At 47.5% G+C, this 14,278-nt stretch overlaps 1 protein-coding gene across 1 annotated transcript; it reads left to right on the top strand.

Annotated features, from left to right (window-relative positions):
* Window positions 1-248: 248 nt before the first annotated feature.
* On the top strand, window positions 249-4,460 carry LOC127316691 (DNA-directed RNA polymerases II, IV and V subunit 12). The gene is made up of 3 exons (XM_051347146.2): window positions 249-408; window positions 675-767; window positions 4,161-4,460. Exons 1-3 carry the CDS (start codon window positions 366-368, stop codon window positions 4,181-4,183), a joined length of 159 nt encoding a protein of 52 aa, XP_051203106.1. The 5' UTR covers window positions 249-365; the 3' UTR covers window positions 4,184-4,460.
* The last annotated feature ends 9,818 nt before the right edge of the window (window positions 4,461-14,278 follow it).

The following is a 14,278-nucleotide window of genomic DNA, read 5'->3' as shown; positions in this document are numbered from 1 at the left end:
TTAACTATAATTTGTATTTATAATATTTTCATAAAAAATTATATAAATATTTTTTCTTGTTGAGAGCCGGAGGAAGATTCTTTTGAGGGACTGAGTTTTGTGAGGGGAGAAGAGAGGGAGAGTGAATATTTTTTTTCTGAGGGAAAGAGGGAGAGTGAGCTAACTGGTATCGGAATCGATGGGCCCAGACCGAACGAGCTACTGATTTCACGGCCCATTAAAGCACGGCAAGTGATCCAGCCCGTCAAGCTTTGCCTCACCGTTTCCCCTTTTAATCCCTGCACGGGCGCTGCCTCTCACCAACCCTAACCCTTCTAAACCCTAGTCCAGCCCCCGGCCCCCGCACGAGCTTCTCCCCGATCCCGATGGATCCGCAGCAGCCGGAGCCGGTCAGCTATCTCTGCGGAGGTATTCTATCTCTCTTTCCCTCGATTGCTTGCTGGCGGTTTGATTTCAGTCGGTTTGTTGGTCATCTTGTTTTGATTCGATTTGCTGGGCACGAGCAGAGACACAACATGCGCGCGCTCGCGTTTGGTGTGGATCTTACTTGTTCAAGCCCCTGACAATCAGGGGCGGATTGCTAACTTCTCTGTCCGCTGGATTTCTCGCTGTTTATGAAGTACATATAATTAGATTTCTTCTTCATATTTTTAACTAGTATGTTCTTCCTTCAGATTGCGGAGCGGAGAACACGCTGAAGGCAGGAGATGTGATCCAGTGCCGTGAGTGTGGCTACCGCATCCTGTACAAGAAGCGCACCACCAGGAGTACGGCCACACCGATTTATCCTCTCGATCTCTCATAAATCTCTTATAACTATTCTGTGGTGGTTTCAGTTTTTCGTTGGCGGCTGCTTGTTTGCATTTGTTCCGAAGGTTCACAATTGCTTGTGCTATTTCAACGTTATTGCTGGTCTTCTAGTTAGCCGAACTGGGTTCCTAGCAACCACCTCATATGAAAAAACAGTACTGTGCAGTTACTTTTAGGGAAAAAAAATGCTACGTTGCATCTAAAACATTAAAAGTCAGCTATCACATCACATAATATTTATCACCCTCAATGACAAGTGTTCTCCATCCTGCTTCACCGATCAAAATATTTGGTCGCTGAACATTTATCATTGCTTATCAAGTACCGTATATACCAATGCATGATGGATTTAAGTACATACCAGTTATATGCATTCACTGGAATTCATGTAAACTGTGTACATGCTTTTATTTACTCGCGCAATAGTTCCTGACTTGCTCAAGATAGGATGAAGAACCGTACAGAAATTTGGAGTTCGAAGAAGTCTCCGTAGCTTCTTGAACCGTCTGGAAAGCTGCATAACACCATTAAATTGGAAACCACATTTTTATCCCAGATTCGCTAGCTAGCACAATTAATGGGGTATTATATATAGTTTTGATTTTATGAGTTTATAAGCGGATTTTTTTACTGGGGTTCAACTTGTTATCTAGAGTTTTTATAGGAACATCGAAATACAATAATTCAGAATGCACTTGGACCATTACTACATCATATTAGGCCTTGCTGAAATTTGTACTAATGCACGTCAGGTGTGTGCCTGGTATATGGTTACACAAGTGTCTATGAACCTTGCTCATGCTTTCATTTACTTACGCAATAGGTTCTGACTTGCCCAAGATAGATTGAAGGACCATATTGAAATAGGAAGTTCAAAAAAGTTTACGTAACCTCTTGAACCTTGGAGAAAAGCCGCATAACACCATTAAATTGAAGACCACATTTTCTACCCTAAAATTGCCTGGAGACACGATTTCAGGGGTAAAATATATAGTTTGAAGCTTATGAGGTCATGCGGATTTTTCTCTTAGGTTCAAGTGGTTATCTAGATTTTTTTTTATATAGAAACTTCGAGATACACTAGTGCACATTGGATGCAAGTATGTGCCAGTTATATATGGTCACTCGATTTTATATCAACCTTGTGCATACTTCTACTTGTACAATCGGTTGTAAGTTAGAATGAAAAACCATATTGAAATAGGAAGTTCAAAAATGTCTTTGTAACCACTTGAACCTTTGGTGAAAAGCAGCATATCACAATTAAACTGAAAACCAATTTTCTATCCCAAATTTGCTTGCAGACACAATTTCTGGGGTAAATTATATGGTTTGAAATTTATGAGATTATGCGGATTTTCCTCCATGGTTCAAGTGGTTTTCTACTAGTTTTTTTTTATAGAAACCTTGAAATATAATTACAGAGAATATATCTTTGAAAGTACATGTGGTCCATAACCATGTCATTCTTGTTATTGCCTAACTTATTACTCTATGCACTACTGCACATTGGCTGCAAGTATGTGCCAGGTATATATGGCCCATCAAGCTTATATGAACCTTGTACATGCCTCCTATTAATTGGCGACTATCAAATAGATCAGAAAATGTTACGAGATTTAGATTAATTGAATTAAGTATAAGTTCAAGACATATTAGAGCTCTAACCATGTTTGGGCTTGTGATCAATCCATAGATACCAATCGAACATAAATAGACACTCAAAATTAGTACAAGCTCAAACATCATTAATTATTATCAATCCCGATTTTTTTCCTTCCAATATGAGCACAAGAATTGAACCATTTACTTGTGCAATAGTATGTAAGTTAGAATGAAGAACCATATTGAAATAGGAAGTTCAAAAAGTCTACGTAGCCTCTTGAACCTTGGTGAAAAGCCGCATAACACCATTAAATTGAATAACCAAATTTATATCCAAAAATTGCTTGCAGACACAATTTCTGGGGTAAAATATATGGTTTGGAGTTTATGAGGCTATGCGGATTTTTCTCTTAAGGTTCAAGTGATTACCTAGATTTTTATTATAGAAACTTCGAAATAGAACATATTTTTCAAAATACATGTGGGCCATCACTATGCCATTTTTTGTAATGTTCTTTTTTTTCTTCATATTTTCAATTATTTTCCAAAAGTTTGGGAGGAGACCATTTGAGTTTGTGTTGTAATAATATTTGATAGATGTACATGGCCCTCTCTAACTTCCCTCCTTTTGTGCCTTGAAAATCCATTATTGGAGATATTGTTGCTAATAAGCTAAATAAGTTGACTTCTTAAACGAGAATAACCTGGTTACATGTCCTGGCACAGAAACTTGGCACCATTCCATAATCTCATAAAGACTGCAGCCCCACTCTCACGGTCTCTGCAACTACATAAGCACCCTCACAAGCCAAACTTTACATACCATTTTAACCTCAAGAAACAACCACATGGCCCACCTGTTGATATTAAGGGATACAGTAATGATCTCACTACTTTAGTGAGGCCTCGTGATGTTTGATGATAAATTGACAGGTTGTAACAAATTGGTATGTTTTAGAGGTTATTAAGTCGTCGCCTAATTGTCGCTTAAATGTCGTTATTTCTCCGAGCGTTCTGAGGTGGACAGCTTGGAGCGACGCCCAGGATTTCTCAGTTATGCGGGCACCCAGTAAAAATGTTGTCTCCATGCTTGCCTGGGCATCATTGATGCTAACTGCATCGCTCACCAGGGGGAAATCGGCGGGATAAGCTTTAGTTTTTGCGTAAGATTGTGCAAAAACTTTAGATCTGGGGGTGGCATGGACAGAGGAGATACAGAGCTGGGGAGTTGCTGGAGCTTGCTGTGGCTCGCCAGCCATGGGGCTGCTGGATCTCGCCATACCAGTTCAGGGCTGCTGAAGCAGCAGTAGAGTTGCGGTTACATGTCTAGGAATTAGGGGTGGTGGTATAAGGGAAAGGCTGATGAGAGCGTTTGGGAGCTGCTAGGTTTTCTGTTCTCCTACATCGTTCAGACTGTTAGGTCTAATTGGCTGGCATTTGGCATATATTCCTTTTGGGCCGAATTGTCACACATGATGGGAATTTGATGCCATATTTGTATAATTTCACATTTTTATATACTACAATATATTATTTCCGCCCAATGCCTAATCGTTGACGTTTGTGATTGAATTGAAGTACATAATTTGCTCTCATGGGTTCTTTCATGGAGAAATATATGTTGTATGCTCAATGATGCCTCTGGGGGGATTAGATTCCTAGTTAGTAGAAATTATCTGTTCGGAATATTTATTTTCTGGATGGTATATGCAATTTCTGATTAAACAGTCTTCTCACTTGGGCAGTTGTTCAGTATGAAGCGCGCTGAAGAGGAAGGAGCAACATTTCCAGCCAAATGAGCTGATAAGCTGTAATGGGGCAGTGTATAGTACTTCTAAGTTGTCGATGAACTTTGTTTGGCCTAAAGTGTTAGAACTTGTTGAGGTGTACTTAGATTTGATATATTTGAGAATTGAAAGTATGCATTTGAGCTGGGAATCGGGAAATCGCATACTATTGCTGGAACTGTTTCAGGCCCGTACGGTGTATCATTGATGATTGTATTGCCAATCATCATTTATGTCTATGATTTGTGGAGTCCTCTATTTTCGTCTTTGTTGCTCATAGTGTTAATTCTTTGTGCCAAGTTTAGCTTAGGCAAAGTGAGCTTCGATGTCCATTGTATCACAACATTGGTCAATGAATCTGACGACGTACTCCCTCGTTCCCGTGGAAAATGTCGCAACCCCGTTTTTGCGAAAAAACCCTCCGCGTTTGCCCGACCAAATCCGAAGTCCCCTCCGCGTCCGCTTGCCCTCTTCTGCGTCGCCGCCCCATTGCCGGACACCACACCCTCGCCGGCGCTGGCGCCGGTGCCGCGCAGCTTCCCAAGCCTCCTCCCGCTCCACTCCCCCGCAGATCCCTTGCTCCACTCCCCCGCAGATCCCCCGCTCCCTTTTCCCGGTCGACTTCTCCGCACATCTATCCACTCCTCCGAGGTAAATGTCGGCTCTTTCTCCCTTGATTCGGACGGGTCAGCTACTCTGGCGGTTGAGCAGCAGCAGATTGAGGTGGCGCGGTGGATCCTCCTCCACAGCTTCGATTCGGAGCAGCGGCGCTCGGTCTGGAGGGCATGGGGACAAGGGAGTCGATGAGCTGATGCTGCGGTGCTGGATGCGATGAAGCTTCCAACTTTGTCCTCCATGTCAGGAGACGGCGCGGCAGTTGGTGGTGGTGAGGCGGCTCGGCGACCGGCCGGCCCTCTTCCTCGTCGTTCTCATCTCCTGCCGGCTTCGAGGGTGGCGAGTGCGTCGCCCGCTTCCTCCACCGCTACTTCTTCTTTCACATCTGCGCGATCTGCGGGATGATGTACGCCCGCGGAAACGACGAGGACGAGAAGGTTCATAGCCCCCTTCAAGGTATTTTTGTTCGCTGAATTCACTCTTTTATGTCCAGATGCTTGACTTTCTGAAGAAATATGGACTGTTTATACATCTGGAAAAGATTCATCTGCAGATGATCTTTATTGTTAAAGATGCAGAATGTATGAGCAAGATAAGGTATAAAACAAATGCAGCGAATATGCATACTATTGCTAATATATAGGCTACTAATACTCCTGTGAGGTTGTTCTTGCCTGAAAATATCTGTCGTAATTCATAGCTATTGGTATCAGTACCTGAAAATAGAGGTATCTGTGTGTTTTGTCTTGCCTGAAAAATATCTGTCATAATTCATTACTACTGGTATCAGTACCTGAAACTAGAGGTATCCGTGAGGTTGTTCTTGCCTGCTTCATTGTTTGTTAACACTGAGCTGGTCTCTTTCCCTCCTTCAAACAGAGTAAAAGCCAACAAACAGTAGGCATTTTTGAACTATGTGATGCAGTAGGTATTTTTGTGAACTACGTAATGCCACTGCTCTGTTAAATGAACAACTGACTAGTTTGGTGCTAATGTGTGACATTTCATGTCAAAATGTCATGCACATTCTGATTCCTTTCTGTTATCTGCAACTTTGCTAATGTGTGCAATTTTCTCTTCTGTTACTGTTTGCTTTGCACAGTGTAGTTGTCAAGTTTGCCGTAGATTTGAAGGTATCATTTCACATTCCACTCCACCTAGATTAAAGAACTTTGGTAAGGAGAGAGCAAGCCAAAACCATTATCATTTGTGCACTTGAGTAGTCCATGTTTGCCAAAAAAAGAAGTGTGGATGAATAACTGGGTGCTGGAGCCTGCATGGGACGGTCTTGCTTTTGTGTCACCGTACTTCTAGTGTTTTTTCTGTGATAGACGATGTGCAACCAGTATTATTTCTACGGTAATGTTTCATCTTAAAATAATGTCTTTGTTCCCCTTTTCTCTGCTCAAAAGAGCTCCCTGCCATGCTATGTTTGTAGAGCTCCGGCTAAACTATCTGGACATATTTACACAAGCCAGGACATTTTTACTCATGTGTGATTTTATCTTAGAAAGGAAATGACATGTGGAATCAGTAGGTTTTGAGTTCTTCCTGGGCAGTATAGTTGGCATCATTCGACTCTGATTGGTTTTGTAACTGCAACATCTATGGCATCCTGTTTGATTTCTGAAAATTAGAACAGTGCATTCTGTGTTAACATTTTGGAAAACCAATACAGTACTAGTAGGATTTTGATCATGTCATTGTTGCTTTTACAACCTCAAGAAGTGGATCTGTCTGTCACGGTAATACACTAATACTGCAGGCTGAACTCATGTCTATGTTGCCTGATGTTATCTATGGTACCCATTACCCAAGCTAACATTACATTTAGCTGTCATGTCATATTTCTATAAATCCATACAGCTTACCCACTTTCCAGCATGTCTGCTTGCTCATTGTTCTATTCACTGAAATAACAAACTGTTCCCAACTACTTGCTGGTCTCCTTTTGTGAAGACATACATGTTGACTGAAACTGCTGTCCGACAATTGCAATTGCTAATGATAAGATTCAGCAAGGGATGCACTCTGTCCAATTTGGACCAAACGGAATCCAAATTGAAAGAACAAGTTTAGTTTATATATACATGAAAGCTTTTTCTGCATTGTTGATGGTGATTTGCAGCATTAGCCTTCCCTATAGCAGTGAACTGAACTATTGGTGTCGTTGCCTAATCGATGGTACCCCGGAGGAGGGATCCTTACGAGGGGGAGAAGAAGCAGGGGCCATAGGGCGGAGTGCACACGGGACGGTGGTACGCGATTTACCCAGCTTCGGAACACCTGCACGATGACAGGGCCTACTGCTGCTTGTCTGGAATTATCTGGGCGCTTTCGCGATATTACAATGAGTTGAGGTTCTGCCTCTAGGGCTCCCAGGATCCGGCTTATAAAGGCGCACGGATCTAGGGTTTACATGGAGAGTCCTACCCGGATACAGGTTTCCTAACTACGGTACAATGTCTTGCCGTGTACGCCAAGGATCCACCCTTCCATCTACGTCGTACCGGATCCGGGTCCCTTAATGGGCCTCCGTGGATCCGGGTTCCTCCTCAATGTCGGTTGGATCCGGCTCCCTGCTCCTGGGCCGGACATCTTCCGTCAGGATCAACAGCAACTGGGCCGCCCGATGGGCCACATGCCTCACCACCATCTGTGGGCCACCCGGGCTTGCCGGATCCAGGCACTGTCGATGGTACACCCATGAAGTATACCCACAACAGTAGCCCCCAGAGTTCTCCGAGTTTCACCTGCTGTTTCCGCCTTGCTAGTCCATCATGATCTCCGGCAAATGTTGGTAACGCGGAGAAACTTGAAGAACTCCAACTTCACATTTTCTTCTTTTTCCGACTTATAGCCGGAAAATGCTCCCATCCTGCGGGACTTCATCCATCGACGTTCCAAAAGAACATTTCCGGGTTACTCCCTGCTCGCGAATGAGAGCCAACTTATCCACACGCAATTACCCGGAATCTTAAAAGACTCAAACGGTTCCGCCAATTCTGGCGCCATTTTCGCGCGATTTGTGCGGTAACTTATCTCTAGCCATTTTTACCGCTTAGGGTTCGGGACACGTGTCACGCATCCAACGGTGCGATGCTTGCGTTCCGACCACAGGATGCGGAGCACGAATCTCGTCCCGCCGGCCTATAAATATCCGCCGTCGACGCCTTAACCCTCATTCACCCCCCTTCTCACCTCTCTGCCAAGCGCCGCCGCGAGCTCCCTTTCCGCCGTGCCGGAATCTCACCGGAACATCGCCGGAGTTACTTCGCCGCCGCGTCGTGTTCATCCTGTTCTTAACATCAGCGAGCCACCGCGCGGAAACCTCGTCGCCGGCGACTCCGACCGCCGCAGACGCCATTACGGTGAGTCCTCGAACTTCGCTCTCGCGCCGTAGTTGGTAGGGATGAATTTGGGGAAGATGACGTTGGATCCGACTAAAGAACATTTCCGCCATTCGTCATTTCTTCAGATGTCTTCAACGACTCCGCCTCCGGCCTCTGAACCAATCATGGCCACTCCAATTTCCTCCGCCCCTCCACCTTTTGTTCCAGTTAAGCTGGGTCCTTCGAAGGATTCCGGCAAGGAAATTGAAGGGACTTCCGCTAACCCGGAGAAGGCTTCCGGGGAGGACCAGGCGGAGCACAAGGCGGAAGAAGCCGCCGCCAAAAAATCAAAGGCCCGCCAACGAGACGCTGAAGCCAAGGGAAAATGGTGGCCTTGCACCACCACCAAGACGGAGCTGACGAACCTCGAGACGGAGGGCTTCCTGCAACCCGGAAGCTGGAGGTCGGTTCCTAATGAACTAGCCCCAGCTCCGGAGGACAATGAGATGGTGCTGACGAAGGCACTGGTGGAGCGGGGTTTTTCGTTTCCGCCTTCGGACTTCTTCCTGGAGATCCTGAAGGTCTACGGGCTCCAACCCCACAACATCTCTCCAAACAGCGTGCTTGCGATCAGCAATCACGTCACCCTGTGCGAGGGCCATCTCCGGGTAACTCCCGAGCTTCCTCTGTTTCAATACTACTTCACCGTCAAGAAGGAGAGGATCCGGAACTCCACCGAGCTGGCAACATGCGGATCTATCACCTTCATGATCCGCCCGGGCCGCGTCTACCCCCACACCGACCGCCACGAATCTGCGCGGTACTGGTCCGGAGGCTTCTTCTACTTGAAGGACGTTTCCGACCCGGCGAGCACAAGGAGACTGCCGCCGTTCAAGAACTGCCCCGCCACCGAGCTTCCGACATGGACGCACTGCCCCCACCTCTCCGAATCGCCCCAGCTCACTCGCGCTGTCAGGCGGATCTGCAAGCTCACGGAGGAGGGGCTGTCAGGGAAGGACTTGACCCTTTCCTGGTTCACCAAGCGGATCCAGCCGCTCCAAAGACAGGACCGGCTGATGTTCCAAAGACTCGGGCGCGACGACCCAATGCGCGCCACGAAAGACAACTTGTCCGCCGACGCCATCGACAAGAGGATCCGGCTCCTCATCAAGGTTCCGCGTGAACTTCACGTTCACGTGTGCAACAAAGACATTTTCATGAAAGGTGCCGGAACCGCGGTACGTCGTCTTGACTATTTAATCCATAGCTTTTCTTCGTATTCGAACTTTTTTGTCTAAGTGTTTAACACATGCATTAGCTTGAGGCGCTCGAAGAAAGTGAACTCGGAACTCTTCTCCGGGTTCCTTCCACTGGCAACACGGATCCGGAGGCTGCTTCGGAGGCGGAAACCCACGAGGCCCCACGCCCTCCTAAGAGGAAGAGGCCTGCTCCGTCCAGCCCCGCTGCTAAACGCGCCCGCGAAGTGCCTAGCACTGCGGCAACTCGGAAAGCGGAGGCGGAAAAGAAACGCCTCAAGCTGATTAACACCAGCAACAAGGGGCAGCCCGCCATCCAGAACTTCTTCAAGCCCTCCGGGTAAGTGTCTGTTTCCGAGATCCAAGTTCTAGTTTCACGAGCAATTCCTTAGTTGTTTATGCTTTTTTCTTTTTACTGAAGCTCCGGAAGCCAGCCCCCCAAGGCTCCAAAGGTCTTGAAGAAGAAGTTCAAGCCGTCTCCGGCTTCAGCCTCGTTACCCTGCAGGTGGAGGTCCCACCAAAAGCTTCATCTGCTTCCAAGCCGGATCCCAAGGACATCATCGACCTTGAAGACCTTCCGGAAGATCCCGCAGACCACGGCGATTCCGCCAAGGGTGCCTCCTCGTCTGCCCCTCCTCAAGATCAACCAAGCGCTACTTTCGCGGAGCCCACCGAGGAAGAATATGAGGAGAAGGTAAAACTCGTTCAAGCCTCCAACGCGATCCGGGTGGATCCTCGACCGACCCAGTCTCTTCAAAAGCTTTCCCTCGCCGAGCGCCATACGGAAGATTCCGCCATGCTGAACAAGGTCTGGGGGAAGTCGGATGAGGAGATGCAAGAGCTCACCGTCCTGGAAAACGATCTGAAGGAGTTTTTCGCCAAGCACAAAGAAGTGCGGCAGGTAATACTAGCCCCCAAGCATTGGGTCAGACATTTCCGAGTAACATGTGTTAGCCGATGCTTTCTCAAGATGTACCATAGGCGGAAATTTAAAATTTATTCCTTCAAGACTTGAATTCCTCGCCAGCCCCCAGATTTTAAATATCCGGCTAACTCCTCTCTGCTTCTCAGACGACGTGGAAATTGCACGAGGATCTCCGCGTTCATGTGCTGGAGCAGATCACGGAGATCGAAGGGCTGCGTCAGAGCGCGGAAAACAGCAAGAATGCTATCCAGCTTCTTGAGACCCGCCTCCGTGGTACGTCTTCCAAGATTTGCGTTCGTATATTGATATCTGTTCATGATGTTTGATATGTGCAACTTTCCGCCTTCAGAAGAAACTGCCAAGCACTCCTCGTTTGATGAGCTTTCCGCCAAGGTCAAGGTGCTTGAGGCGGAGAACGAGTCCCTCAAAGCCTTCATCCAAGAATCCTCCAATAAGGAGACTGAGGCGAGGAAGGAGCTCTCCGAAAAGCATGCCCACGACCTGGCGGAGCTGAATGAAAAACTGGAAAAGAGCCAGGGTCGAGTGCTTTCCGTGGTAGCCAAGAACAGAGTTCTAGAAGCGGAGGCGGAGGCCATCGACAAACTTATCTTCCGTAAGCGTTTTTCCGTGTCGTTGCTCCGACTATCTTATATGCTTTCTCTCTAACGGAACTGGACCTTCTTCCACAGCGAGCCTTGGCTTCGAGTGGTCAAAAGAGTCGAACCTGAAGAGAACGGAGGCATACGATGAAGCGCGGATTTCCATTGACGCGTTATTTGAAGCCTGTCGTGGAATCGCCAAGACTCTGTCTCTGAAGAAGGCCAAAACGACAATCGTCGACACGATGACCAATCTAATGGAACAAGTGCCGGACTTCATCAAGGACTGGCAAAAATCTTCCGCACGCGGAGTCGCCTCCCTGGTCTTGGCCACCTGCAAGGCTCACTTCCCCTCGCTCAACTTTGCGAATGTTGCACGCGGAGCCCCCAAGGGTTCCGACATGGGTGCCATCCTTGCGGAAACCCAATGCTATGAGCAGTTGTTTGTCAGGCGAGTGAATCACTCGTTCTGGTATAACAAATACGATCTGCCCAAGGGATTTTCCGATGCAGAGGAGGAGGAGGGTGAGCCAGAGTATTATGGGGAAGGCTCCGGGTCAAGCGTCGAGCATTCCGGAGAAGGCTCTGGAGATGACTCCGAAGCCGGATCTAGTGACAGCGACGGCGACGACTCCGCCTACCAGGAATCTGAAGAAGAGGACTCCGAGTAGAGTTCCTGTTTAAACAATGAAACAAGTTGCATCATTTTGGCCCCAGAGTGGGTTTGTAATAAGACTTTAAATTCCTAAGTAGCTAGGAGACGAAACGACTATGCATGGGGCGGAAACACTTATCATGCTATCCGTTAATATTATGCGCATGTTTCGTTTTATGTTGGAAAGCAAGTGCTGATTTTATTGTTTTTCCGGCTTGCCCGCTTGACCTTCCGCGAGCTGGAGGACCTTAGCCGGAAACACTCGCCAGCAAGCATTTAAGCCCAATGGCAATCCGTCCATAACCGCGGAAACAAGCCCCCAGGCATAGGTGCCGGAAATCGCTACTAGGAATCCACGAGTTCGCAACAGATAACAATTTAATCAAAAAACTTAAGCTTACGTCCTAAAGGACGATTTTTGAAAATCACAACTTTTATACACGCCTAGGCGGAAAAATCCAGCTCTGCGGTTTTAGTCGGAAAACATACATGATCTAAAAATGAACAAGTAAAGGAGGTAAAATATTCGGAGAGTGAACCATAAGCTTTATTTCATTGATCATGTATAACTATTACAGAGTTTGTAACTCGGAAAAAATACGCTAAGTGTAGAAAGGACGTAGCTGTGCGATGTTCCAAGGGCGATCTGTCTCGTCGTAGATGTCATCCGGATCCTCACGCTTGCGTTTCCGGTGCCAATTAGCAGGTCTATCCTTCAGCTCGCGAAAATCAACAAGGTAGTATGACCCGTTATGAAGCACTTTGCTAACGACGAAGGGTCCTTCCCATGGAGACTGCAGCTTATGATCTTTCACCTGTCGAAGGCGGAGGACCAGGTCTCCTGCCATGAAGGAGCGATTCCGAACTCGACGACTGTGATAGCGTCGGAGCTTCTGCTGGTAGATGGCAGAGCGCTGGTCAGCTAGATTCCGAGCTTCTTCGATCAGGTCCACAAATAGCTGTCTGGCCTCGTCAGCTATTTCTTCATTGTAGGCGGAAACTCGCGGTGAATCGTGGATGATGTCGGAGGGAAGTACGGCTTCGGATCCGTATACCAGGAAAAATGGGGTAAACCCTGTTGATCTGTTAGGGGTAGTTCGTAAACTCCACAAAACAGCTTCCAATTCGTCAGCCCAAGCTCCAGCTGCTCGTCGCAGCGGTTCTTCAAGGCGCGGCTTAATTCCTGATAATATTAGGCCGTTAGCCCTTTCGACCTGACCATTCGATTGTGGATGAGCCACAGATGCGAGGTCCAGTCGAATCCCTACCGTCTCACAGTAATCCTTCAACTCTCCCTGTGCGAAGTTTGTGCCATTGTCTGTGATTATGCTGTGTGAGATGCCGAATCTCATCACGAGGCTGCAGACAAATTTTAGTGCCGTAGCACCGTCGGCTTTCCTCACTGGCTTTGCCTCGATCCACTTGCTGAACTTGTCAACAGCGACCAGAAGGTATTCAAAACCGCCAGGAGATGATCTTTTTAACTTACCAACCATATCGAGCCCCTGCACCGCAAATGGCCAGGTGATAGGTATGGTCTTCAGCTCTTGGGCTGGAGCGTTTGGTTGAGTAGCGTAGTACCGACAACCTCGGCAGGTCTTGACTATTTTGTCAAGATCTTCTTTAGCTGTGAGCCAAGAAAAACCTAGCCGAAAAGCTTTTGCAACGAGTGACTGGGGCGGCATGATGCCCGCAATCCTCGCATGGATCTCTCTCGAGGATTTCAATGCCATCTTGATTGGAGACGCATTTGAGAAATACCCCCGTTGCACTTCGTTTGTAGAGCTGTCCATCAACAATTGTGTAGGATCTTGCTCGTCGATGATTCGTCGCGCGAGGACCTCGTCCTCGGGCAGCTTCGGCTCTGTGAGGTCGTCCAGGAAAGGCTGTGTCCCAGCCGGAATGATAGCCATCACTTCCCTAGCCGGAGATACTGCCACCTCTGGGTTTTCCGGTTTAGCGACCTTCACCGAGGGTATCCGGAGATGCTCCAGAAAATTCCAGCGGAATTGGCTTCCTCGCCGGATCCGAGCTTGGATAGCATATCTGCCGCCGTGTTATCATCCCGCCCGACGTACTTGACTTCGTATCCGAGGAAATGTTTTGCGATCTCGTCAACTTCGTCTCTGTAGGCCGCCATGACGGAGTTTCTGGCGTTCCAGGTTCCGGCTACTTGCTGTGCCACCAGGTCTGAATCTCCGCAACATATAATGTGTTTGATCCCTATCTCCTTGGCGATGCGCAATCCGTGTAGTAGAGCCTCGTATTCCGCCATATTGTTTGTAGCTTCGAAGTGTATCTGCAGAACATACCGCAGCTTCTTCTCCTGGTGGGGACTTCAGGGTGACTCCGGCTCCCGAGCCTTGATGCCGCTTGGATCCATCGAAGTGCATGACCCATGTCTCAGGTTCCGGCTCCAGGTTTGTATCCGGAGCTTCGTCCAATCTCGCAACGAAATCTGCCAAGACCTGGGATTTGACCGCGGTCCTGGCTTTGTAGTTGATGTCGAAGGCGGATAACTCAATGCCCCATTTTGCTGTGCGTCTGTTGCGTCGCCGTTGTTGAGAATCGTTGACAGCCGGAGCCTTGCTCACGATCGTTATCGATGCTCTCGGAAGTAGTGTCTCAGCTTCCTGCTGCCTAGGAATACTCCGTATGCTAGCTTCTCGAAAGTGAGGGTAGCGCCGTTTGGAC

The sequence above is a fragment of the Lolium perenne genome, chromosome 1 (assembly GCF_019359855.2).
Source record: "Lolium perenne isolate Kyuss_39 chromosome 1, Kyuss_2.0, whole genome shotgun sequence".
Taxonomy (NCBI): Eukaryota; Viridiplantae; Streptophyta; class Magnoliopsida; order Poales; family Poaceae; genus Lolium; species Lolium perenne.
This window is presented reverse-complemented; position numbering and strand designations above follow the sequence as displayed.